The sequence below is a fragment of the Hipposideros armiger genome, unplaced genomic scaffold, assembly GCF_001890085.2.
Source record: "Hipposideros armiger isolate ML-2016 unplaced genomic scaffold, ASM189008v1 scaffold_181, whole genome shotgun sequence".
In the NCBI taxonomy this organism is placed as follows: domain Eukaryota; kingdom Metazoa; phylum Chordata; class Mammalia; order Chiroptera; family Hipposideridae; genus Hipposideros; species Hipposideros armiger.
Window position 1 is genome coordinate 241,979 of NW_017731531.1, and position 26,066 is coordinate 268,044.

Below are 26,066 nucleotides of genomic sequence, written 5' to 3' on the forward strand. Positions count from 1 at the left end.
TCCTTCCTTCCTTGTGTACAAAACGTAATAGTTAGACATTTCACCCCTCACAAAGTGATAACCCCCTCCCCCAATCTACTGCCCCTTTGACATCGTATATATCTATTACAATTCCATTGAGTCTATTCCCTACACTATATTCCACATCCTGTGACTATATATATATATATATATATACATATATATATATATATAAAATTATAGTTGACATACAGTATTATTCAGCTTCAGATGTACAGTGCAGTGGCTAAGCATCTACCCCATCCATGAAGTGGTCTCCCTAATAAGATGTGGGTACAGTCTAGCCTGACTTCTATCACCAGTGCCCCCTAGTTGACAGCTAATAGAGTCAGCGGTGAAAATGGAGCAGCGGTGTGGTGTGCCCAGCATGTTTTGGGACTCTGATCTTTGCCGTGTAGGCCAAGAATGAAGCTCGTTGGTCACCCACTGCCGGGCTCTCCTTGTGCCCTGTAGCCCATGCATGCGTCCCTGTGACCCTGAACAACCTTCAGAAGTCCTTGGAATGTTCACTTTTGAACAGGCAGTGTGACCTAGGGAAAAGTGGTACGTCCTATGCAAGGCAGTCACTGGGGGCCCTGACTCTGGTGCCAGGCTGCTGGGTTCTGTCTGAGCTCTGTCTGCCACTGACAGCTGTGGACTCGGAACCCAAGATTTAACCTGTCTCTGTGCTTTAAATCCCCTCACCTATAATTTGAGGATTGTAATAATCCATACTCATGGAGTGTTTTTGTGAGCTAATCCATGGAGTTTAGCATGAAATAAATGCTCTCAACATATCAGCTATTAGTGTTAGTATTATCATCATCATTATTGCAGCTTTGCCACTTATTAGCTGTATGATCTTGAGCAAGTCATTTAACCTCTGTGATCTGTTTCTTTTTCTATAAAATGGGGTGCACACCAATCATTAAGGGTTTGTTAAATTATATAACTTAATGTCAGTGCCTGAAGTAGAGTTTCACACAGTGTCATCTCTCAATAAATGAATTCTCCCCAGACCCTTACCTTTTGTTCACTCTCTCTGCAGGCTGCTGCTTCTCCCCTTTTCAGGTGGGCAGGCCGTGCTTGGAAATTTTATTCCTGCATTAACTTTTTAAAAAATCCCACACTTTCTATTACATGACATTGTTCATGATACAACTTTAGAGACAAGGGACATTTTACTAAAACATAATAGGATGTGCAGTCAAGTCCCAATTTTTATTTAAATTGTGAGCCATGTGAGTGGTCTTTGGTATTAAAGGGCATGTTTTATTTTAGGACGCTGGTCAGAGTATTCCAAAAGCGTCAATAACATTAGATTGTACACCGCTTATTTTGACACTGAATATTTTTTTAGACAACATTTATTAAAGTTTAGATCAGGAAGATGTGTCAGAGGTCATCTATTCCAGCCCTCTTACTTTATGGATGGGGACACCAGGCGCCTCAAGGAGAAAGGGACTGTTCAAGGCCATGTAGCCTAGAAGGGAAGCCAGGATTAGGATCCGGGTCTTCTGAGTCTCAGGTTAAAGCTTCCTCCGTTCTCCAGCTCACCTGCTCCATCTCTCCCTCCACTGCTCTCCTCTTCAGCCTTCTTCTTTTTTCTTAGCTTGAATTGATTTGTATGGTGCAGAACTTCAGAAGCCTCTTATGTGCCAGAGACGATCTTGAGTCTTACAGAAATGCAGCATTCCATGGCGGAGACTTCAGTGCTTTTCCCCTTCTTGGATTATCGGTAGAGGCATTGACCCGAAGACATGGGTCGATGGGAGTTGGCTGAGAAGATTTGACAAATTGGTGGAAACTGTGGCTGGAACATGGAGGTCCTTGATAAGGCTGTGGCGTTCAGTTCAAGGGAGTAATAGTATTATAATAGTGGCTAACATTTATTAATACGTGTCACGCACTTTATGCAAAAGTATCCTTGCACCAGCCTTACAAGGTCGATGTTATTATTCCCATTTTACAGATGTGGAGGAATGTGCCCAAGAGGGAGCCAGTGAATGGTACGGTTCAGTAGTGGTGAGCAAGAAGCGGGTAGATTCACTTGTTCATTTGTTCTTTCAGGCAACAAATATTTAGTGAGCAACTACTTTGTGCTGGGCATTATTCTAGGATACCGCGATGAGCAAAACAGATAGCCCTGCTCTCATAGAGCTGACTCTGGAGGGGGAGACAGACATTAATCCAACAGTCCTAACGAGTGTACGTTTATAAGCTGACATCAGTGCTCCCAAGATGAGGAACGTGGTTCTCTGAGATTGTTGCACAGAACAATCTGATCTGGGTTGAGGGCTCAGCAGAGCTGCAGAGTAACAGTTGGCTAGGCACGTGGGGTCGGGGGTAGTAGAGACAGCCAGGGCAGAGGGAAGCAGCAAAAAGGACTTGTGGAAGAGCTTGTTGGTGAGACTGCCGGTGCTCTGAGCTCTCTCCCTTCCCTCCCTCCTGCTCCTTACATGGGAAGGTCAGATGGGTGATCAGGCAGTTAGTTCTGTGTTTGACCAGTCCTTGGTCATTATCACTAAGTGCCTTTTTGTAAAATCTCTGTGCATGTATCAGAACAAAGGATGAGTTCCAGAAATAAGGTTCTTGCGCTCTAAGGACTTAGAATTAATAACCCTGAGAGGAACTGGTGTTTATAAACAGATGAATTATAATAAACTCACAGGTAGAGAGCAGCCTCCTTCTTGTGTGTGTGTACCCCAGAAGGCTTCGTAGAGCTGGGAGGGATTAAAGAGGTTGTATGGCCTTTTCTCTTCCTGACCCATGGGTTTCTTTTTACAACATCCACCTCTGTTTGCTAGCTCCATTATGATATCTACAATGACATTCTTTTCCCTTTTGGGTCAAATTCTGTTAGGAAAATGTGTGTGTTCCTTATATTACTGTAATCTACCTTCTTGTCACCTTCAGGATGCCTTTCCCTGGAACAGGCTAGAAACTCCCTTTTCCCTGAAGAGCTCAGCTTCTCACCGTGCCTATAGCTGTGGCTTCTTACCTACCTTTACCGCCATTCTGGTCAGCCCTTTGAGGGACGGTAAGGGAAGCTGGCCCCTTGAATATTCACCATCCACCCACTGTCCTGAGTCTCCCCTGACCTTGGAACACTGCCCCCTCCCTTCCCCAGGGCTTTGCACCTAACAGTCTTTTTCCTCATTTACTTCCTCTTTATTTATGTTTGACTATTTGATAAGATGTTTGCAAAAGGCCCCAGAAGAGTGTAGTCATTTGGTAATGAAATAACATTTCATGATTCCCATTGTTGGGACCCCTCATCTAGCATCTCTTCCCCTTTGTCTGTTTCTTTTAATGGCACCTCCACCTTCCCACTAACCTTGAAATCCTGAACGCTCAGACTGGTGTTTATCTTCTCTTCACTTTTTCTCACATCCAGTTGGGTGCCAAGCCTTGCAAATTCTTACCACCCCTCCACCCCATGACTCCATCCCTCATTTCAACCCTGATGCCTCTTAGGCTGAGCTATTATTATAGGGGTTTCCTCCTTTCCTTTCCTTTTCACCCACTACCACTGTGACTTTGAGTAAGTGCCTTGTTCATGCCAGCAAAATGGGGCAGGTCAGAGGGCCTGTCTCATTGGGTTGTTGGGAGGGATAAACAGGATGCCATATAGCAAATGCTTGGAACAGTGCCTGGCACATAGTAGGTGCTATGGAAGTGTTAGATATGAATATCATTATTATCGGCCTCCTCTAATCCTTTGCCAGGTGTACCACCCCAAAACATTCCTTTCATCAGGCCCCACCCCTGCTCAAAAGTCTGAAGTCTCCCTATGGTATGTCTACATAGTCCCTAAAGTTAGCATGCAAGACAAATTGCTAGGGTGCAGGAAGAGAAAATTGACTTCTTTTATATGTTTTTACCTCATTCTTCTAAATTTTGTACTTTTCGAGTATGATTTTACACTGTATATTTTTGAATAAGGGTACATTTATAATTTATAAATGTATGCAGTGTAAATACAGTAAAACCTTGGATTGTGAGTAACTTGGTTTGCGAGTGTTCCGCAAGATGAGCAAACATTTCTAATACATTTTAACGTGGTAAACGAGCAATGTCTTGCAATACGAGTAGTTTGTTTCTGGAACGAATTATGCTCGCAAACCAAGGCATTACTGTATTTACTTTAATAAATGAATATACACATATTAGTGGTTTGTTAAACAATATTTTACTGATAGGGAGTACAAGCAAATGAGTTTGGGGGTCCCTGGTCTGGAAGGTTAGATCCAGACCCCGAGCCTGGCATTTCTCTGTGGCTGGCCCCAGGCTGGCAGTCTTGTCTCTCCCCCCAGCCCTTCTTCCTCATGACCTTCACTCCCCACCTGCCCCACCTTGTACCTTTCGATTTCCATCGTCTTGCATCCCCTCTTCCCGTTCCTGGATATTCTCTCCCATTTTCTCATTTTCTTTTCCTATCCAGAAGTTCACCTTAAATGCCACTTGTTCCATCAAGCCTGCCAGGACAATTCTAGCTTGAAACGCATCTTCCTAGCTCCCCTGGCAAGCTTTGTCATTGCGACTCATTTGGCCCCTGCTGTTTTCTACTTGGGGCTGGGATCTTTTGCCATGTATATTTCTTGGCTCCATAGTTATTCTGTTAGTTCTCACATGGACATGCCTTTAAATTATGTTTTGCTTGCTGACTTTATTTTTATAAAATTATCATTTATCTGGAGACACATACCTATACTTTTTGAATGATGTTAATGTATCCCTATTTCATCGTAGTAATATATAATTCTTTACTCCGAGGAAAAGATTCATTTGTTACATTTGTGATCTGAATCTCCTTGGATTTGATGGCGTGCTTTAGCCTGAGGCAGACATTTGTATACAGTGCCGTGTGAACGTCTTTTGTGTGTGGATTCATTATTTTCTTTTACTCCAGGTGACCTAAAAATCATAATCCTTGTGTTTAATGCCTGTATTTCAGTACTGATAGCCCTGAGTTCTGACTGTCCTCCTGGGAAGTGAGGAAAGCTGATGGTACACAGAACACATCCATTTAATCTGGCTTTCCCCCTCCTCAAACACTCTCAGAACAGCTGTTTCATCAGCCAGGTTTTGTCAGTTTGGGACAACAGCTGTGCAATCATTGGAGCTACCATGGGTCCTGGAGTCAGAAGACGCAGGTTTAAATCTTGATTCCATCACTTGCTGGTTGTTTGGACTTGACCAAGACACTTAACCTCTCAAGTTATTTAATGTCATCTGTAAAATAAGCTTAATAATCTATATATTATAGAGTTATGAGGATTAAATGAGGATGTGTCTGTGAATGTGCAGGGTACCCAGGAAATGGTCAATAAATGCCTGTTTAAAAGAAAAGGAAAAGAGTCTCCTCTGTCTTCCTTGAGCTTTCTGATGCAGAGTATATTTTGGGGAGAAACAGACAGTTTCAGAGAGTGTACCTACTGGACCGAGCAAGCAGGCTGGGCCCGAAGGCTGGACATGAACTCAGCCTGGTTTCTGGGCTTGTCTCTAGGAGAATGTCAATGGCCTCCCTAGGGAGCATGAGGATTAATTAGTTAATCTTTGTGAAGTGCGTTGAAGGTGAAAAGTGCTATGTAAGTGGAATGGTTGAATTGCTATTAGAGATGTAATAATGGTGGCCCCAAATTCTGGCAGTCTTGCCTGTCTTGGACATCAATAATCAGTAGCAGAGAAGGTTACTTGATAAGAAAGGATTCATTGTGGGATTTCTGATAACACAATTCTTCTATAGAATTGCAGAGAGCAACTTGCCAGTTATTTCTAGCAGAGTGATGCTAGGGTCACTTAAGAAGTCCTGGTCTCTTCCTCTGGCTGCTGGGAACTCTCCCTGTGAAGGCAGTCTGCTTGTGAATCTCAGCCAGCTCAGGTAGTGGGACAGTTTGCCAGTTTGGGATGCTCTGTGGGTCCTGGGCACGTAGGCTTTTTTTTGGGCCTAATCCTACAGAAGCAAAGGAAGAGTGTTGAGTGGTTACCCAGTGATGCGGGCCAGTGTAAATAGCCAATGCAGCGAGGTACCATGGGCTTGTAGAAGGAGAGGTAGTGTAGCTGTGTAACCCTGGGCTGGTCACTTCTCTGACCCTGAATTTTCTTACCTGTTAGATGGGACATAGTGCTGGATGAGCACAATAGTAAAGATGGCTCACGGGAGGGTGGGTTTTACCCTTTCTCTGGAGAACTGAGGAGTCAAGAGAGCGTGCACACGACTGGTGGTACCTGAGCTGGACTGTAATGGTTCAGCCATAGTTTACCAGATGAACGATGTAAGGAAAGGTCATCCATGACCAAAGGAACAGCACACGTGAGGCCCTGAGGCAGTACATCTGAATGGACCCACTCCCAGTTCTTGGAATGCGCCTGCTACCCATAAGCTGCCCAGACATTGCTCCCTCTTTGAGGAAGCCCGGAAGTCAGAGTCCTGTCAACTTCTTGGCATCTACTACATTAGCGTCCGCGAGCAGACTGATCCTGAGAGCTGTATCCCTGCGGAGCCCTGAGTCCCTGCAGCATTCTGACATCTCCTCCATGAGTCTGGTTGTTTTTGAGCTGACACTATAAGCCATATGTTGACTGTGGGGCCAGATGAAGCTTTGGTGCTAAACACAGAGTATGTAGTAGAGTTGTCTAGAATTTAATATGCATTACTTGGTGTTTTGTCTCTTAAGCAAAGCTTTTCTTTGTTAAAATAAACATGTATAAAGAATTTATACAGCGCACATGGTTATGCATATTTATTGCAGAGAATCTGTTAATAATCTATGCCTCATCGGATTTTGCATTTCTGTTGAAATAACAAATGTGGCACTTGGTACAACTGAATGAATTTGGCAGATTTTCTCTCATCTGGGGGAAGAAAGGTCATTTCTCTTTTCACCAAACTTGATTTTCCTCAATCATCTTTAGCTCTGGCCACTTCCCAAGTGGTGCACCTGGGAACTGAATGCTCTTCTGGTTCTAAATGATTTTGTCTTTTTCCCCTTGTCTCACTGCCTTCTTTCCAGCACACATAGACACTTGCCTTGGGACCATTAGAACTTTGTTGAGTAAGAGTGTAGACTCTGAAAGGTCCTCTTATGTTACACGGAGGGGAACACCACGAAACTGGCCATTAAGTGAGCTCAGAGTAAGGCCCTAAGAGATTGTGACATGCAGCAAGTAGAAGCCTGGGGGACTTCAAGCTGGCTCTTGGAGGCCCTGGTTTGGGAAAGGGAAGAGCCTGAGAACAAACATCAGGGCAAAGTTCAAGGAGGCCATGAGCGGGGAGGGCGCGGAGGGCAGGCCATACAGCGTGGTCGAAGTGTTCTCTGTAGCCATGTCCAGGTCTGTTAAAATGCGGGAGCTTGGGCTTTAGAATCAGCCCCTGCTGGAGCCCAGCTCTGGCACTTACCACTTACTTGATCTTGACCAAGTCATTCCACCTTTCTGAACCTCAGTTTCCCATATCTGTAAAATGTGACTACTTGTGCTGGCTTTACAGGAAGATAGGAAGGCTCCTGGTACACATGGTCGTTGGCGCTAAAATAAATGTTCACACTTTCTCTTATAATTGAGTGCCTACCTGTGAGAGCACAGCTGTGGAAAGGAGCCTTTAACTCAAGTAATGTTTGTTTTTAGAAACTGGCAAAGTGTTTACCTGGGGCCGAGCGGACTATGGTCAACTGGGGAGGAAGCCGGAGTCTCACGAAGGCTGGACATTGGGAAAGCAGGATTCGTCCCTCCCCAGCTCGACACCTTCGTCTCTGCACTGCGTAATCGGAGCAACCGAGGTAGGAAATGACTTTCCATAGATGTCTTTGTCTTTATGTGAAGTGTTTATTGAGGGCCTACTATGTGCTTACAGTCCAGGCATGATGGTAGGTTTCACACCGGAATCTGAAAGGGTCCTTGCCTTGAGTCACTCTTGGTTTAATATGGTAGAAAAGGCAGTTATCCAGATAACTACTGCAAGGCAGACTGCCTGTAACTCCCTTAGAGGTTCCAGGTACTCTGGGTCCACTTGAGGAGTGAGAAATGAATTCAGGGGACAGGGATTGCATTAGGCTTCAAGGGGAACGTGACTCTGCGCTGTGCCTTGGAGGATGGGTCCGACGTGAACAAGCTGTTATAAGAGGACTTTTAGGTGGGCACCACAGCTTGAACAGAGCTATGGGGGTAGGAAAATGAAGACAGTGTTTGGGGGACCACTGGCGGTTCAGTCTGGCTGGAGCATGGGGTGTCTGTGGGGGAGAATATGAGGTAATATCAGAAAGATGGGTTGGAACCTGGTCAAGGGGGCCTTTAATACTGAGCTAAGTATTTTGCACTTCTGTTTATATTTCCCAGTGTAGAAAACATTGTAGTTCAGCCGCTTATTCACGCCCCACTAGTTTCCTGAAATGTCTTGAATTTCTGCATTTAAGGCAGGAGTCTTAATTTCTCCAGGGTGTGTGTTTCTATTACTAAATTTTACTTTACTGCTGTCCTTAAAAAAAGAAAGAAAGAAAGAAGAAAAGAAAAGGCATGGCTTTTGAGAAGAATGAGGATGGCCCCGCAGGAAATGTGCCTCTGAACCCAAGTTGGCTTAATAAAGGGATTCAGTCTTCATTCAGAGTCTGTCAAAAAAAATTAATAAGCTAGTGAGACTTCTGTAATTAGCATCAAACTAATTACAACCCTCTCCATACCTAGAGGGCTTCCCTTCCCCCAGGGCCTGCCTGGCCTCTTCCTTCCGGGTATGTAGGACGGTTCTCCATTTCAGCTTCACATCCCAGCCCTGGTCCTCCTGGGCCTTTCCTTAGTGCTGGGTTGAGTCTGTCTGTCTGTCTGTCTGTCTGTCTGTCTGTCTCTCTTTTTCTTTAATTGAAAATGCACTAAACAACACTGCAAAGACAATTTGGACATGGTCATAATAATAATAATAATAATAATAAACACCCATCATCTTACCACCCTAACACAACTATATTTCTTTTTGCATATGTACATGTACATACTTTACAAAGTTATGGTGATAGTATTTACAGTGATTTATATCCTGTCTTCATTTATTTTGTCACAAATGCTTTGCTTTGTTTTTCTTGGTCTTTAAGATCATTTATAGTGGCTATATACCATTATATGTTTGGAAGGTTCTGGGATTTTCCAAACCATTCTTTGAATGTTGGACATTTAGTTTCTTTCTTTCTTTCTTTTTTTTTTTTTTTGGCACTATGGTGGACTCTGCAGTGAATACCCTGCTTAACTGTTTCTTGAAAATCAAATCTTGGGGATGAAACTGCAGGGGAAAAGGCCATGAACATCTTTATGACTTTTGCTAATTTCTCTGGGTTCTGTTTGAAAGAAGTTGCCCCCACCAGCAGTAAATGAGGGAATGCAGTATTTAAGTGGGTTTTGTCTGCTTAGTGAGTTCAGGTGCTGGGAGCTTGGTGTATAGTACTAGACTCTTTCGCTTTTCTTTGCCTTTCCCAGGACATTTCAGACTTTGTGGTCAGGTAGCATAGCAGAAGCTCAGAGGCTTCATGGATTTGCCTGAGTCTTTGCTTGTATTGGTAAGATGAGGATAATAATACCGACCACAGAGGGTCGTCGATGAGGATTATATGCAAAGTTCCTGGCATGTGGCAGGCACTCAGTAACTATTGGGTCCTTTCTCTTTTTCCTCTTTAAAGCCTTTTCATGCCCTGCGGTGGCACAGTGTACAGCACTGGGACAGACATGGCCAGTGCGAGCATAGCACCTGAGAGCCTGACATTGGTGTGCCTTTTATTTAGCTTCTTAGCAGAGCAATCTGAGGAGCCGGCGCGAGCTCCGTGCTCCCCTCCATCTATCTCTGCCCTAGTATCTGGGGCACTGGTGTGCACACTTGCTGGTTGCACTGCAGGGTCAGACCCCAGGCTGTTTTTCTGTTCATAAATTGGGGCTGCGAATTATCTGCACCGTTGATGTCCAGGTCTGGCTTGTCAGGCATCTGCTTGCCTGAGGCCCAGAGCCAAGCCAGTGGGCAGCCATAAACTGCTCAGAGTGATTGTCAAGCCCAAATGCCATTCTAAGCCTCATGTACCTTGGATAAGATAAAAGCCATACTAAACTAGGTGACACCCTGCTAGGGACTTGGCCAGGGAGGTGCAGGGACACCTGTGGAGAAAGGAACAGCCTTGAGCTGAGCTGATTATTCCTGACCTTTAAGGACCTGAGTGTGGCCCATAGCTGACCAGTTGCCTTTTTTTATGTCCAAGGGATAAGCAGCGGGAGGCGTGAGCTGTCTGGGTTAGGGCCTCAGGTAGGATGTCTGTCCTGAAGGGTCTGGAGGGACAGCCGGGCAGGAAGGGAAAGCAGAGGTAGATAGGTAGCTGGGCTGTGATATAACCAACCACCCCTTCCTGTGAACGAAAGAAAACAAATAAACAGTGGTACTTGGTGGTTGTTATGGGCCAGGTAGAGTGCTAAGTGCTTTACATATATTCATCTTCACAAGAAACCTGGACACAGGTTATAATCGCTGCTTTACAAATCAGGAGACTTAGGGCTCAGAATGGGTAAGTCACTGGCCCGAGATCACACAGTAGGTAAACAGTGGGACTTGGACTTGAAGTACTTGAAACTCGCGTACCTTCTGTGTAGATGAAGTAAACTTACATATGTCCTTTTACATGTGTACCCTTACCTGGATGAAAGTTCTGGAAGCCTGAGAGTCAGGATCTCTGATTCCCTGAGGGTCTCAGTTCTTTTCTTCTGAGCTGTGTGTCCTCTCTGGTCTGAGAAAGACTTTGAGATTTTTGACCTGGCGAGCCTTCCCTTTAATGTTCTTACGGCGGTGAAGGCTATGTGTTTCACGCACTATCGGATTTGCCTTAGATGCTGGGCCTCTCTAGCCACTCCTGGAAAATTTCAGGGCAGCACCATGATCGGGATTATACCCCCACGCACGTGGCAGGGCAGGGTGTGTGTGAGCAGGTTTGTTTGCTCCTTGACAGCAGACGTGCACTACTACAGCAGCCTTTTTGCTTTCCAAGCCCCAGGTGGGGCTGTGTCCTGCATGTGTCCTGTGGAACATTGGCTCTAAACGTCACCCGAAGGTGAAAGCCTGCATTTCACAGTTGGTCAGAGGGCTTGTGCTGACTTCATGGGCACATTGGGACTCCCCGCAAGATTCTGAGGGACGTAGAGCTGGGCACCTGGTGTGTTAGTGGACCCATCAGGAGACCTGCTTGACGGAAGGGGAGCAGCCTCTGAGGGTCAAGTTCTAGATCTGCCCTGACTTAGTGAATTTGGGCCAGCCCCCTTGCTCCTGCACCCTTAGTTCCCCTGGATGTGGGCTGGGGATGTTAGGCCAGATGACTCCTAATGTTTCCTATAGATCTGAGTCCCTTCCATCTCTGATTCTTACTTCATATCAATAATCACTACTTAAACTTGGAATGACCCCTGCCCCTGAAGTCCCTCAGGGTCATAGCCCCGATCACTTAGCCCCTAGCTGCTGGCTCAACCTGGGCAGACCCGGGAGTGTTAACTAATACAGACGTTCCAGGCTTCAGGACCGTTGGAGCTTTGCTGTGCCTCTTCGCCTTGGCTCTGTTCTCTGCCCTTGTTCCTTGTCCCCAGGGCCCCCTGTTCCAGTTTAGGTCATTGGGACTTAGTATGATGCTCCCGCCGGGTGTTCCTAGGACTTGCAGTTTGGCTTTGACTCCCGTCCCTGTGGCTGTGCCCTTACTGCGGGGGGCATGCAGGCCTCGGTGACACTACCTTCCTGGCTCCCCCGCCTGCCACGCCCTCCAGGCTCCGTGTGCTGTCCCACCTTTCTGCTCTCCCGCATTGGCCACGCACTGGTGGTGGGTGGGGAGGTGGATACAAAGATAAAGAATACGTGTCTTTGCCCCGAAAGAGCTTCCCGGTACATAAATAAATCCTTTCTGTACAGAGTGAAAAGTGCTATTAGAGGTGTATGCGACAGGCCAAAGAAGCAGTGAAGACAGAATGATGTATTCTGAAGACACTAACAAAAAGAAGTGTTGTTTGAACTGGGTAGGAGTTTAGCAGGGGTGGAAGGACATTCCAGGCAGAGGGGACAACATGAATAAAACCGCGAACCGAAACCTGCTTTCACTGCTGGGACGCCGGCCCATTTCAGTGGTGCAGCCCAGTTTTGCAGTCTGGCTGCCTGTCTAGCTGCCCCTTCACGGCCATCCATCCTTCTGAAAGGAGCACAGTCTGAAGGAAAAACACGCACATATATTATTTCGTTTGATCCTGGTGCGATGCTTTGAAATAGGCCACAATAGGAGTGGTTATCCTCATTTCATAACTGAGGAAGTGAGGCCCAGGGAGGCCAGCTAGGACTCAGCAGACCCGAGGCAGGCAGCTGATTCCCAGTGCTTCTGAGGGCCTTGCTCTGGGTTCAGTCTGTAGCCATGGCCCTGAGTCACGGTCTTGGTTAAAATTCCATCCACGTTTGGTTGAGCACCAAATCCCAATCAAGGGGCTCAGTGTACACATGCACGTGCGTGCGCACACGCAGCCACTGGAGCAGGAGCAGGAAACGTGGACATAAACAAGAGTGGCACCAGGGACTGAGTCGTTGTCAAGCCCAGATGCCATCAGCCCTCGTTTTGCTGCAGGACTAAAATTGTTTGTTGGAGGATCAACCTGTGTGCAGGGTCTAAGTGAAATCTGTCAGAACAAGTGGGAAAGAAGCTATTTTTAGTTTGCAGAGTCACTCACTCAGCTGTGTTAGCTGAGGTTTCAGCCAGTCCCTTACGCCTTCCACAGTGTTATTTCTGAAGGAGAAATACCACTTGAATGCTGTGTAAAACCCATTAATGAACCTGGAAGTTTCCAGGGCATCTTTGTCCTGCAGCTCCCTCGGAAGGCTGCCTTTCCTGAATGACCTTCCTCCCTTCCTATATTTAATGCATTTCTAATTTTAAGTTTGTGTCAAGTCTGTGGGACTTTGGTGCCCTAAATAACACAGAAATCTACCACCAGCAAATAGCTGAGTCCGGAGGGCTCTGGCAGAATTGAACACAGCCTGAAAAAGCATCCCCAGGTTGCTCTCTGGTAAGTAATCTGCAGCATCACGGCTGTTCTTAGAGGACCAGGAGGTCTCTGGGACCACGGGGCCCGGCAGCCCAAACCTACCAGGTGCAGCAGGTTTGAGAAGCCTCCCCAAATGGGGTAGCAGTGTTCACCCAAAGACTGTTTCATTAGAGATGGGGAAAAGCTAGCTCATCTGTGCTGTAGCTGCTGACCTAACAGGAAGAGAAATAACACAAAACAGAACTCAAAGCAGTGCACACTCAGGAGAGAGAAAGAGCCACCAGACAGGGCTGTCTTGTTTGAAAGAGATGGTAAAGGATATGATACAGAAGCGCTTCTTAACTACCTGCTGTTTCCTTGTTTATTTATATTTATCATCTCTTCTCACGAAAATACAAGATCAGGAGGGCAAGGGCCTATCTTGTTCAAGGCTATGCTTCCAATGTCTCGAATAGCTCCCGGCACCTCTTAGGTGCTGAGTGAATGTTTCCTGACCGAATAAATGAAAAATGAATGAAAGAAATGGTTTCGGAGATAGGTGGCCCTCTTCAGCCTCTCTCTCTATAGCCTGCACGTCTCAGTGCCAGGCCAGCTCAGGGATAGGCATTTCCATGTTTTCAGGCATTTGGGCATCAGATATCCTGCAGAGCCAGAGGAAGGCCCTGACCCTGTAATGTGCTCGAACAACCTGTAAATTTCTTACGAAGTCTGTTGATGAGGAGGCTTATAGTCAGTCCTATAGCACTTCACGATTTACCAAGCTCTTTCATGCATATTCATCTTCAGTTTTTCTTCTCTCATCCAACAGAAGCTTATGTATGCCTGTCTGTCCAAGTATTACATGAACCAAATGAGGGGAGCAGACCAGAGTGGAACAGTTCTCATCCTAGGGACTGGTGAGCTAGTGCCAGGGCTAAGATACATTCATTGCAGGACCAGCAGAATGTGACAAAGGCTGTAAGACAGAGTCTGACGATGAGAATGTGTTGATCCCATTCCTGTGTCCTTGGGGACCTTTCTTTTCTTGTATTTTCAGTCCCTCAGGTTCTGTTGGATTCTGCAGGATTGGGGTTGGGGTGGGAGGTGGTGACTGGAAAGTCTTCCTGAATTGGAACCATTGACATTAAATTAGTTCTCAAGGGAGCTACTGTAAAGTAACAGGGGAATCTTGGCAAGAACTTGCATTAAGAGGAGAGCAGAGCCAGAGCGGCCAGATAGAGACTGAGTATTGACGAGAGAGGGAGCGAGCAAGCCAGGAACTGCAGTGTCTCAGAGGCCAAGGAGATTTCAACAGGGAGGTCAGGGAGGCTGGAGACAGAACAGACCACTGGATTTGGTGCCGGGAGGTGTGGTGCCACTTCTGAGAGAAGCTTCGCTGGAAGCTGAAGCAGGGACATGGGGAATGAAAACGCGCGATAAGAAATACAGGCTGCAGGTGTCAGTGACCCTTTCAGGAGATTCTGTGGTCAAAGGAGGCTGAGAACAAACTCTGAACTTGAAAGGGGAGCCTGGTTCCAGTTAGTTTTGTCAGCTTGGGGAAAGCAGAGAGTGTCAGAGGGCTGCAAGAAAGGAGTAGAGAGAGTGAGAACGAGAGAAAGCTTATGAGTAAAGATGCAAGAGGGAGGGGGGACGGCTGGAGCAAGGCCCCCAAGGAGATGAAAGATAGGGTTGAAATCGCTTGAAGCGGTTAGTTTTCACAGTAAGGAAGGACACTGTCATTCGACACAGGAGTAAAAAAAAAAATAAAGGGGATATGTAAAGATAGAAGTTTTGAGGTGGGGAAGAGAAATGCTTTTATTGGAGCGTTTGCTTTTTGTCATCGTGTTGTATCTTAGGTTTATTTATTTATTCAATAAATGTTTAGCGTGTCCTATTGTGGGCCATGTACAGTGCATGGTGCCAAGAATTCACAGAGAAAAGACAAAGTTGCTGCCCAATACTTGTAATTTAGTATTCATTAGTGATATGGTAATTACTAATATGTCCATCTCTAAATCAAACTTGGAGTTCTTTGAGAGCAGACACTGTCTTATTTATCTTTGTATAATTAGGGCCAGGCTGGGTACAAAGTAAGTAATCAGGAGAAGTGTGCTGAGAAGAAGTGAGAGCTCCTGGTAGGAGGCTGAAATCTTCCTGGTTAGAACGAAAGCCAAATTGTCTGCTGGCGTGATGGGGTTAGTGTGGGGAGGCCTCCAGGAGGGACTAGTTCGCTTTGCTCTGTAATGGTTGCATCCAGCACTGTCTGGGAACGGGAGAAGAAAGACACCGTTGTTGGCTCTGACCCCGGTGTGGTGGGTAGGGCAGATGTTCCTGCCCTCATTCTAGGGGTGAGGAAATTGAAGTTTAGAGAGAAAGCCATCGTGAGTTCAAGGCTACACCGTGCACAGCAGAACAGGGACTTGAACTTGGCTGTCGGAGCCTTCATTCTACTCATTGCTAGCCCTTTACTCCAACACCTTCCTCTCTGGACAGTTTTGATCAGAATTGGCCCTGGGCTCTGGCTTTGGCTCTCACTAGGTGGTAATTGGGTCTGAGGGGGACCTGGTAGCCCTCGCTAGACTTGCAATCTAGGTCAGTGTTCTTTGAGGAGAAGCAGGAGGAAAGGAGTAGCCTCAGTGAGGACTGGGACGGTGAAGTTAACTCACGATTGTGATAAACCGTAGTGATTGCCAGAGCTGGAGGTCCCCGGACAAAATCTTGAATGTGGAGTGAGACCTAGGTTGGAATGACTGCTCTGTCACCTGCAATCCACATGATTTTGGGCCAGTGAAACCCTCTCCAAGCCTTACTTTCTCATCTACCAAGTAGGAATAATAATATCTGCTTTACCTTGCCCACAGGTAATTTGCATCATTGAAAGATGCAAATAAGATACATATTGGATTTTGTAACCTCTAAAATGCTGTACAAAATAGTTATGATTGAGTTCATAGTATATGAACCACTCTGTGCTTCCAATACAGGTTGTGTTATAAGTGTGGGTCAGAGCTGCTCTTCTGTCTTAATCACTTGATGTTTTAGGAGCTACACAGAACCATATTGGATCTTGTGGGAAACACTTCTTAAAATCAGAACCGGTGAAAACAATGGGGGCCAGATGCTTGGTAATCCATAGCCAGTCTTCATGCATTGCCAGACAGCGTGAATTCCTGTCGAAGTAGCGATCAGCGCGCTGACAGCAAGGATGTTTCTGGCTTGCTCTCTCTCAGCAGCAGAGGAAATTCATCAGCACTGATTTAAAGTCCCAGTGACCTCGCGTGTCACCACCACTCTCTGCAGCATTACGACTGCCCCAGGCCACGCCCGGGGTCATCCTGAGGTTGACCAGCTGTCTTTTTTTGAATTTGACCTTGAAAACTGGGCGATCCCAGGGTGAAAGTAAATCATGCAGAGGTTTAGAGTGAACAGAAGCCAATGAGGGTTTAAAGGAGGCTGCAGTGGTTTGATGAGAGCAACGCAGGGTCTGTGAAGGCTGAGTGAGCTGTGCTGGAGTCAGTTGGCCCGGGAACGAAAACTACCTCCATCTCTACCACTGTTCCTCTAGCTTGGACTCCCATTATCTGTTGCCTAATTAGAGTAACAGCTCCTTAGTTGAAAACCCCTTGTCTCTAGTCTGGCCTCATCCTTGTTGCCCCTAACCCCACTGCCAAAATGATGTACTAAAATATAAATCTGATCGTGCTATGCTGTCACTTTTCTTTTTTTTTAAGCTTCTTGGAAAATACAGAAAACATTCATTCCCACAACAAACACTATTGGAAACCTTCTATATGGAAGAAACTTAGCCAAGCCTTTAGGATATAGTGGAGAATACGGCCCAGCCCCTGCCCTCAACGGGTAGGTGAAACATACAACCTGTAATTCCCACAGCCAGTGTACAAAGGGTGGAATTATTCGAGTGTAAGTTCCAGGATTGTTGTTGGCTTTGTTCACCACTATATCCCCATCACTTTGATTAGTGCCCAGCACACAGTAGATGCTCAGTAAATAATTGTTATAGGGATGAATGACCTTTTAATGGCTTTCCATCAAGGACGAAGTCCACAGTCTCTGGGTTGTCATAAGAAGCCCTCCTGATCCCGCCCCTGTCAGATTATCCAGCCTCACCTTCTGCCTGTCCCTCCCTTACATTCTGCAGTTCATCTGGACCAAACCAGCGAAGTCATCATGTCGTTTGATTCTTCTGGGTCTTTGCACATGCTGGTTGTTCTGCCTCCCTTTGCCCTTGGCTCTTTGGATAACTACTACCCGTCCTCCAGTGGAGAACAAGGACGATGTCTTATATTCACGCCAGTATTCTTACCGCGCAGCCTGACAAACCTGCCTCTTCTTTCTCTGTTGAGCTTTTCTTGGCTTGGTGTCATTACCCACCTTCCTTGTCTCTGTTGAGCTGCTGTCCCCGCAGCCCTTTTCTACCTTCCCTCTACCTCCCTTGTCCCTGAGCCCCCTTGAGTCCAGACCTGGACTTTGTTGGGCTGCTGAAGGCCTGGCTCTTTGGCAGTGATGGACCCTGGCTACCCATTTACCTTTCTTAGACACCTTCTTCTTCCCACACTGGCCCCATCCGTCTGCCACTTCCACTTCCACAAGAAACCTACCCTGAGCAGGGCCTGGATTTTGCCAGTTCCACTGCCTGGAGACTGGACTCTGTCCTGCACCCCCGGTCACTGTTGGGGACCTTGTTCTGAATGGCTGATTCCTCAGGAGAATGCATCTGCTTGATTTTGAAGGTTGCTGCTGCCCGGAGCTTCCTATTTAGAGGCCCCCTTTGATACTCTGGCCTGAATCACTGCCGGGCCCCTTTGGATACTTTATAGTTGATGGCTGCCCTAGGAGCTGGCCCTATAGTCACCCATCTTCTCCAAAGGTTATTCCCATCTAGTTCTAGCCTCTTTTTGGCCTGCAGTGTCCTGATCCCCTGAGGCCTTGCCTGGTAGGTGCCTCTTGAGGCATCTAAAGAGAAAGCATTGCTCTTGTCACTTCTGAGGAAGCAAAACCAGGCCATTTTTTTTTGGGATGCAGCCTTTAGAACCCCAAAATCCCAGGCCAGTTGGTAGTAGGACCACCAAATTAGGACTAGAAAGAAGTTAGTCTTTGTGTGATTACATAATTCCCTTCTGTGATGCAGTGATTCTCTCTGTGGGAACACTGTCAGGGGTGGTGGCCACCTCCTGCGTCTGCAGATTGCTGTTTGGAAGGGAGCTTTTTTTTACTGGATTGCAGGAAACTGGCTGTGGGTAGCAGAAATGGAAGGAGAGATGTCTTTGCAAAAAGAGCAGCTTCCACGACAATCAATGATGAAGCGTTTGGCTTTTCAGAGGGGCCAGAAGGGTAAGGAGAAGGGAAGTCAGGAGGCAGAGTGGGTGCCCACTCACAGGGGCTGGCACGCTGCTTGTAGCTCCCAAGAGAGCCTTCCGATGTGCCACTTCAGGAGTCCCAGCTGCATGGGGACAGTTGCTCATGGCTGCTGAACAAAATGCATGTGTCGTAGCCAGCATTCCCAGGATTGAGTGAGGAAAGTTCCTCACTCCAGAAAGGTAATTTCACCATTCATGAGTATCTTCTCTGTGCTTTTATTTCCATGTGGTCCCTTTTGGGTAGGTTTTTAAAAATTTTTTAATTTATTTTTATTAATAGCCTAGAGCATGCACATCATTTGAGGATAGTGTCTGCATGAAGGAGCAACAAATAGGAGAAGGACTTGGAAGAATCAAAGGACTTGACATTGTGGCTTGATTTTCAGACAATCTGCTTTACTTCTCTGAGCCTCAGATTTTGCATCTGTCAGATGTAATAATACATCCTCAAGTGGCTGTCAAAATGCTGTTATGGATGTGAAAGCACTTTATAAACTATGAAACAATGAACAAATGTATGTTACGGTAGTAGATTCCTTTGTCATGTCCAACCTTCTATGGGGTTTTAGGTCTTGTAGCTCTTTGGAAATTGTTACTAGTTATCATGGAGCTGGAGTTTGATTTGAATAATTTTTATGATTCTTGTGTTCTTCTTTATCCATCACTACTTGTCAAGTACCCAGGGTGCATTTGAGCCGTGCACTTGGAATGTGACAACAGGGAGGACACAAAGTCCTCCAGCTTTTTAAGTGGGATGTGACTGATAGGAGCAGTCACCTACAGGTAAGAGCTGAGGACTTGTGAGCAGAGAGCTCTAGAGGCAGTGTCTGGGAAGAGCATTGTTGACCAGCTCTCTTGAGTCTTTGGGAGAGCTTCTTAGCAGAGATGAAATTTGAAGGCCGGGGAGACTGAGTTTGGTGGGTCAGGAGATCAAGCTTCTATAGGCTCCTAAAGGATCTGCGGGAAGAAGCTGATTCCTTCTGAGGTGATAAACCTGGGGATGGTGTTGATAGGCCTGGGTCTGAGCACTGAGGTTGGCAATCAAGAAAGATCTGATTGGGGGAAGAATAGGAGTTTTTAGAAATAATAGTAATGATAGCTCCTATTTGTTGAACATCGCCTGTGCACCACATGTTGTGCTAAGCACTGTATGAACAGCACTGTCAACTCTTAGGACGTTCCTATGAAGCAGTGTACTACGTTATCCCCATTTTGTAGAAGTGACTGGTCTAAGGACACAGCTAGGAGATAGCAGAGCTAACACAGTGGCAGTGTTGTGGACTAGAGGACATACAGGTGACTGGATGGTGGTTTCCTAGGTTGGAGGACAAAGAGGTGATTGTGAATGTTGCTCACCATCCCCACCCATCGCCGTCCTGATGGTGCCGGGAGAGGCAGAGTCCGTGCCAGTTCATTCTTCCTGCCGAGGTGCAGATGAGGAGAAGTGAGCCACTGAGTACCTTTCCCTCCCCAGAAACTGCCACTCTAAGGCAGGGACAGAAGTGTGCCTTTGAAGAATTGAGAAAAGATATTCTAATTTCTCATGGTCCTCCCTCGGGCCTCTGTTTCCATTCATCGTGGCAGCAAGGATGAGTTTCTGAGTGTCTCGCCCCCTTACCTGCAAATCTAAACTGCCCTACTTTATAGGGCTCAAGTTAAAGTTTACTCTGTCGTATCTTTTTTGGACAACTCCAGTTGCCATTTCAAGCATAAGTTACTTGAGGGCAGGTACCATGTCTGGGTTGCACATGTATCTTTAGTGCATGGCACAGTGCCTCCCAGAAAGCAAGTGGTTGTGATTTGTCATGGAACGGAATGGAAACCTCTTGTCACTTAGAGTCCGAGTCACTGTCACTGTTTGATTGGACTCTAACATCTGATCACCTCACGTGGGGTGGTCTTCCAGAGAAGGGCATATGGTGCTGCACAGTGGGCACTGTATTTTAGGATTGGGCAGGGGGCGAGGGGCTAGGTCGCACAGCAGGCACTTGGAGAAGCCTGGGGCTATGAGCTCCAGGCACTCTGAGGCAGGCTTGGAGAGGTCTGCCATGGGATAGCTGCGTTGGTGGCTAACAGAGTTGTGATATATTAGTTCTGGAAGGAGAGGAACAAAAACAGAATGCTGACTCCTCCAGTGTCTCAGCATGAGGGTCATAGAAATATAAGCATCTTTCTCAGTCTGCACGGCTCCATTCCTCAGACGTCTGTTTAAGGCAAAGAGCACAGAGGCACGCAAATGGTACATTTCCCTTTGCACCCCTCAAGGTGAAATTTCTGCTACTGCACGGAGACTTGTGGGAGCGGTTCCGTAGTTCCTGCTGTACAAGGCATTTATCTTTCTGCTCCCCTGGCGCATTTTGCCAAGCTGCATAATTTCCTCGTTGCATCCTTCACTCCATGATGATGATGCATCTGGTGGCTGCGGCCTCCCTGATCAGAGTTTGTTGTGGAGTTGAAAGAGCAATGTATTAGCTAATAGTGACAGCAGGTAGTTATCCTGGTGGGGCGCCCAGTTCTCTGCTAAGCATTTTCTAGACATCATCTCTTCGGTGCTCATGACGAGGCAAGTGAGGCTCGGGGTGGTCATTTGTCCAAGGCCACATGGCTAGTAAGTGACAGGGTTGTGATTACAGCTCAGATCCTGCAGCATAGCCTGTGCCCTGAAATTCCAGGATTCCATTCTGAACTGTAATGTTAATTCTCTGTGGGATCTGGGGCCAGAGACTCTGCTTCCCTGGGCCTCAGCTTCCTAATCTGTGTAATGAGAAACAGTTCCAATGGCTCATCCAAAGCTCCAAGGAATATCATTCCAGTTTGATCAGAGCTCTTACCTATCTGGAAGCTGATTTCTTTTTAGCTTTGAGATTTTTTTGTTTGTTTTGTTTTATAGTGGCAAGCTAGTTGCTATGTATATTAATTCCACAGCAACAACATCATTAATAGCAGGCAATGAAGAGTATAATAGTGTAAAGTAGTGTGGCTCAGTACTGTCTAGTAGATCTATGATAATGAAAATGGTCTGTATCAGTTCAGTATTGTAGTTGATTACTACATGTGGCTATTGAGCACTTGAAATGTGGCTAGTGAGACAGAGGAACTGAATTTTAAATTATATTTTTATTTAAATATAAGTAGCTACATGTGGCTAGTAGCTACGGTATAGGACAGTGCAGGTATAGATGGTGTAATAATTTAAAACCAAGTAAAGTATAGATTCTTCCATTCCCATCTCATCTTTTGTCTTCCATATCCCAACTAAGGTTTTTGATTTCCATGTTGAGTTTTCCAGAGGTCTAATACTTAACATGGTATTTATTACAGTTGTATTATGCTTTCAACTTTCAGCACACTGAACCATATGTTATTGTGTAATTTTTTTCCTACCTATGAGGCATGTAGAAAAGATGGCTAATGCTGTGTATTTCTCACATAAGGAAACTGAGGCACAAAGGGGTTAAATATGCTACTAGGAGCAGAGTAAATAGTTTTTGCATGAATAAGTGACTTACCTAAAGCCATTTTTGAAGCAGTAGAACCAGGACTGGAAACTTAGTTCTTCTGATTCCTGGACAGAGTTTCCTTTAGTTTTTCTATCACTGGTATGCCAAAGCATAGAATACAGAAAGACTGCTTGTTAGAGATAATTCCTTTCATGTTATATGGGGGACTTTTTCTTTTCATTTAATACCTTTTTGTTCTATTTGATTTTTTAACTATATATAGGCATCATTTTAATTATAATAATAAAGTAGATATTTGGAAAAAGTATATGAAATGCTATGAGGTCACATAATGGAGCTGTTCCTATTTTGTAGATGTGAAAACTGTCATGCTAGTCAAACAATGAGAGGCAAGTTTTTCATGTAGGATCTGTGGTCAGAAGAGAATGAATCCCTTCTTGATTTCTGGTAATTGTAGGGTGCTTCTTTTGGACCAACTGTCCCACAGAAAACGATTGTAAACTCAGACAAAAATGTAAAAAAATACAAAAATGTGAAGGAATGGGAGAGTGACCAAAAGCAGGCCCATTTTCACAAGTATCAAGGTCCTGAAAGTCAAGGAAAGATTGAGGAACTGTACCAGATTGAAGGATTTTAGAGACGTGGTAACTAAATGAAATATATAGTTGTGACCTGGATTCTTTTGTTATAAAGGACATTACTGGAACAACTGATGAAACCTAAATGGAGTCTGAAGTTTTGTTGGTAGTTACAGTGTTAATTGTTTTAGTTTGATAGTCAAATTGTTTTCATGTGGAGAGTGTTGTCGGTTTTGGTGACAAACACACCAACATATTTTGGAGTGTCATCAGTTTGGTAACTTGCTCAGAGATAGTTCAGAAAAAAATGGAGAAAGAGAGGGAAGGGACTGTAGAGAAAAGATGGGTAAATATTAGTATTTGGGAAATATGAGTGGAAAGGTAAACAAGCTCTTTGTGTAGTTCATGCAACTTTTCTCTAAGTTTGAATTTATTTCAAAATAAAAAGACTTTTTAAAAACTTCATACTGAATAATAATGAAAATAGAATGTCAACTTTTGTGGGATGCAGCTAAAGCAGTGCTTTAAGGGAAATTTATATCTGTGAGTACATGTCTTAAGAAAGCAGAAAGGACTAGGTTCAGTGATTTAGGAGTTGGAAAAAGGAAAGTAAACCCAAAATAAGTAGAAAGAAGGAAATAATAAAGGCAAGAGTAGAAATTAATGAAATAGAGAACAGACAAAAATAGAGAGAAATAAAGCCAAAAGCAATTCTTCAAAAATATCAATAAAATTGATAAAGCCCTAGCTAAACTGATCAAGAAAAAGAAAAGAGATCATAAAATGCCAGTATCAGGTATGAAAGTAGGCATGTCACTACATAGTTTACAGACATTAAAGGATACTATGAACAACTTTGTACCACTAAATTTAGCAACTTAGATAAAAATGGAAAAATTCTTTGAAAAAAGACAATTTACCAAAACTGACACGCATGAAATAAAATATCTGAGTATCACTCTATCTATTAAAGAAATCAATTCATTAATAAAAACTTTTCCACAAAGAACCTGCTAGGCCAAGACAGCTTAACTGGTAAACTTTATCAAGTATTTAAGTTAAAAAAGCACAATTTTTATATAAAATCTTTCAGAAAATGGAGGAGGAGGGACACGTCCCAACTCTTTTTATGAAGTCAGCATAGTTTTGATACCAAAACTCAACAAAGACATTGCAAAAAACAAAAATTATAGACTAGTGTCCCTCATACACATAAACACAAAAATCTTTAACAAAATGTTAGCATGTCAAATGTAGCAATATATAAAAAGGATAATACATCTGGACCAAGCTGTGTTATCTTAGGAATGAAAGCTTTCTTTAGCATTTGAAAAACTGAATGTAATTCACCATATTAACAAAATAAAGTAGGAAAACCATATGATCATTTCAACAGATTCAGTAAAAGCATTGACAAAATCACAATGAGCTATCACCTCATACCTATGAAAACAGCTATTATCAAAAAGACAAATAACAAGTATTGACAAGGGTGTGGAGAAAAGTAAAACCTTGTATACTGTTGGTGGGAATGTAAATTGGTACAGACATTATGGAAAACAACATGGAGGTTCCTCAAAAAAATTAAAAATTAAAAATAGAAATTCCATATCATCCAGCAATCCCACTTCTGTGTATATATCTAAAGGAAATGAAATCTGTATGTCCAAGAGATATTCACCCCTCCATGTTCATTGCAGTATTACTCATAGTAGCCAAGGTATGGAAACAACCCAAATGTCTATCGATGGATGAATGGGTAAAGAAAATGTGAGGTGCACACACACACACACACACACACACACACACACACACATTATTCAGCCTTAAAAAAAGAAGATAATACTGCCATTTATGACAACATGGATAAAATCTAGAGGACATTATGCTAAGTGAAATGAGCCAGACACAGAAAGACATATTCTGACTGCATGAGCTCACTTATATGTGGAATCTAAAAAGTCAAACTCATAAAATTAGAGAATAGAATGGTGGTTGCCAGCAGCTGGGGGGTGGGGGAGATGAGCAGATGTTGGTCAAAAGATACAAAGGTTCAGTTATGTGAGGTAAATAAATCTAGAGAGTAATGTACAGTATGGTAACTAGTTGATAATACTGTATTGTATACTTGAAATTTGCTAAGAAAGTAGATCTTAAATGTTTTTACCACACACACACTATGTGAAGCGATGAATGTGTTAATTAGCTTGATTATGGTAATCATTTCACAATGTATATGTATATCTAATTGTATACCTTAAACATATATCATTTTTATCTGTTGATTATACCTCAATAAAGCTGGAAAAAATTTATCATCCTTTTGTGATAAAAACTTTTGGCAAGTTAGAAATAGGAGGGAACTTCTGCAACCATAAAGGGCATTTATAAAACGCAAATGTCATAATTAATATTGAAAAATTGTGTTCCTCCTAAAATCAAAATAAGGCAAGTTTGTCGTCTCTTGCCATTATATTGGATGGAGGGTCTAGCCAGTGCCGTAAAGTAAGAAAAAGCAATAAAAATTAGAAAGGAATAAGTGAGTCTGTTTTGATTCACAGATGACATGACTTTCCACTAAGAAAACCTGAAGGAATCTATAAAATAACTATTAGAACCAGGAAGTGAATTTAGCAGAGTATAAAGTCAGCATTCAGAAATTGACTATATTTTTTGTATAGCAGCAGCAAAGAATTGGAAGATCTTTAAAAAGCAGTTTCTTTTACCATTACATCAAAAAGCCAAAAATGTTTAGGTACAAACTTAACCCAAAATTTGAAAGAACAGTACATAAAAACTACAAAACAGTGCTGTGAGAAATTAAAGAAGACCTAAATAAATGGAGAGATATATCACATTCATGGATTGGAATACTCAGCGTTGTTGTAAGTTCTCCCCAAATCCATTTGTAGATTTGAAGCAACCTCAATCAGAATCCCAAGAAGCTTTTTTTGGGAGCAGGAATTGACAAGCTGATTCTAACATTTATATGGAAATGTGAAGGACCTCGAATATCCAAAGCAATCTTGAAAAAGAATAGAATTAGAGGAATCACTTTATCTGACTGCAAGATTTGTTGTAAAACTAGAGTATGTCAATAACAAAAATACAAATTACTTTTGATTTTAATGATGTACAAATTATGATTTAAAAAATGTACAAAGGGCTTGAACAGACTTTTCTCCAAGGATTATACACAAATGGTCAATAAGCATTCAAGAAGATGCTCAACTAATCATTAGGGAAATGCAAATCAAAACCACAATGAGATACACCTTACACAGAGTTGGATGGCATACACACACACCTCCCAAACAAAGAACTGTTGGTCAGGATATGGAGAAATTGGAACCCTTTCGCACAGTTGGTGGAAATGTAAAATGGTACAGCTGCTGTGGAAAACAGTATGGTGTTTCCTTAAAATATTAAAAATAGAATTATCATATGATCCACTAGTTCCACTTTTGGATATGTATTCAACAAATTGAAAGGAGAATCTTGAAAAGTGTTCATAGAAGCATTATTCACAATAGCCAAAAGGTGGAAGCAACACAGTGTCCATCAACAGATGAATGGATTAACAAAATATGGTGTATACACACAATAGAATATTATTCAGCCTTAAAAAAAGAAGATAATACTGC

At 43.9% G+C, this 26,066-nt stretch overlaps 1 protein-coding gene across 1 annotated transcript in view; it reads left to right on the forward strand.

Moving 5' to 3' along the window:
* SERGEF (secretion regulating guanine nucleotide exchange factor) overlaps nucleotides 1-26,066 on the forward strand; it is a 209,572-nt gene that overhangs the window by 42,772 nt on the left and 140,734 nt on the right. The window contains 1 exon segment of the mRNA XM_019652555.1: nucleotides 7,630-7,781. Coding sequence (XP_019508100.1) covers nucleotides 7,630-7,781 — 152 coding nt within the window.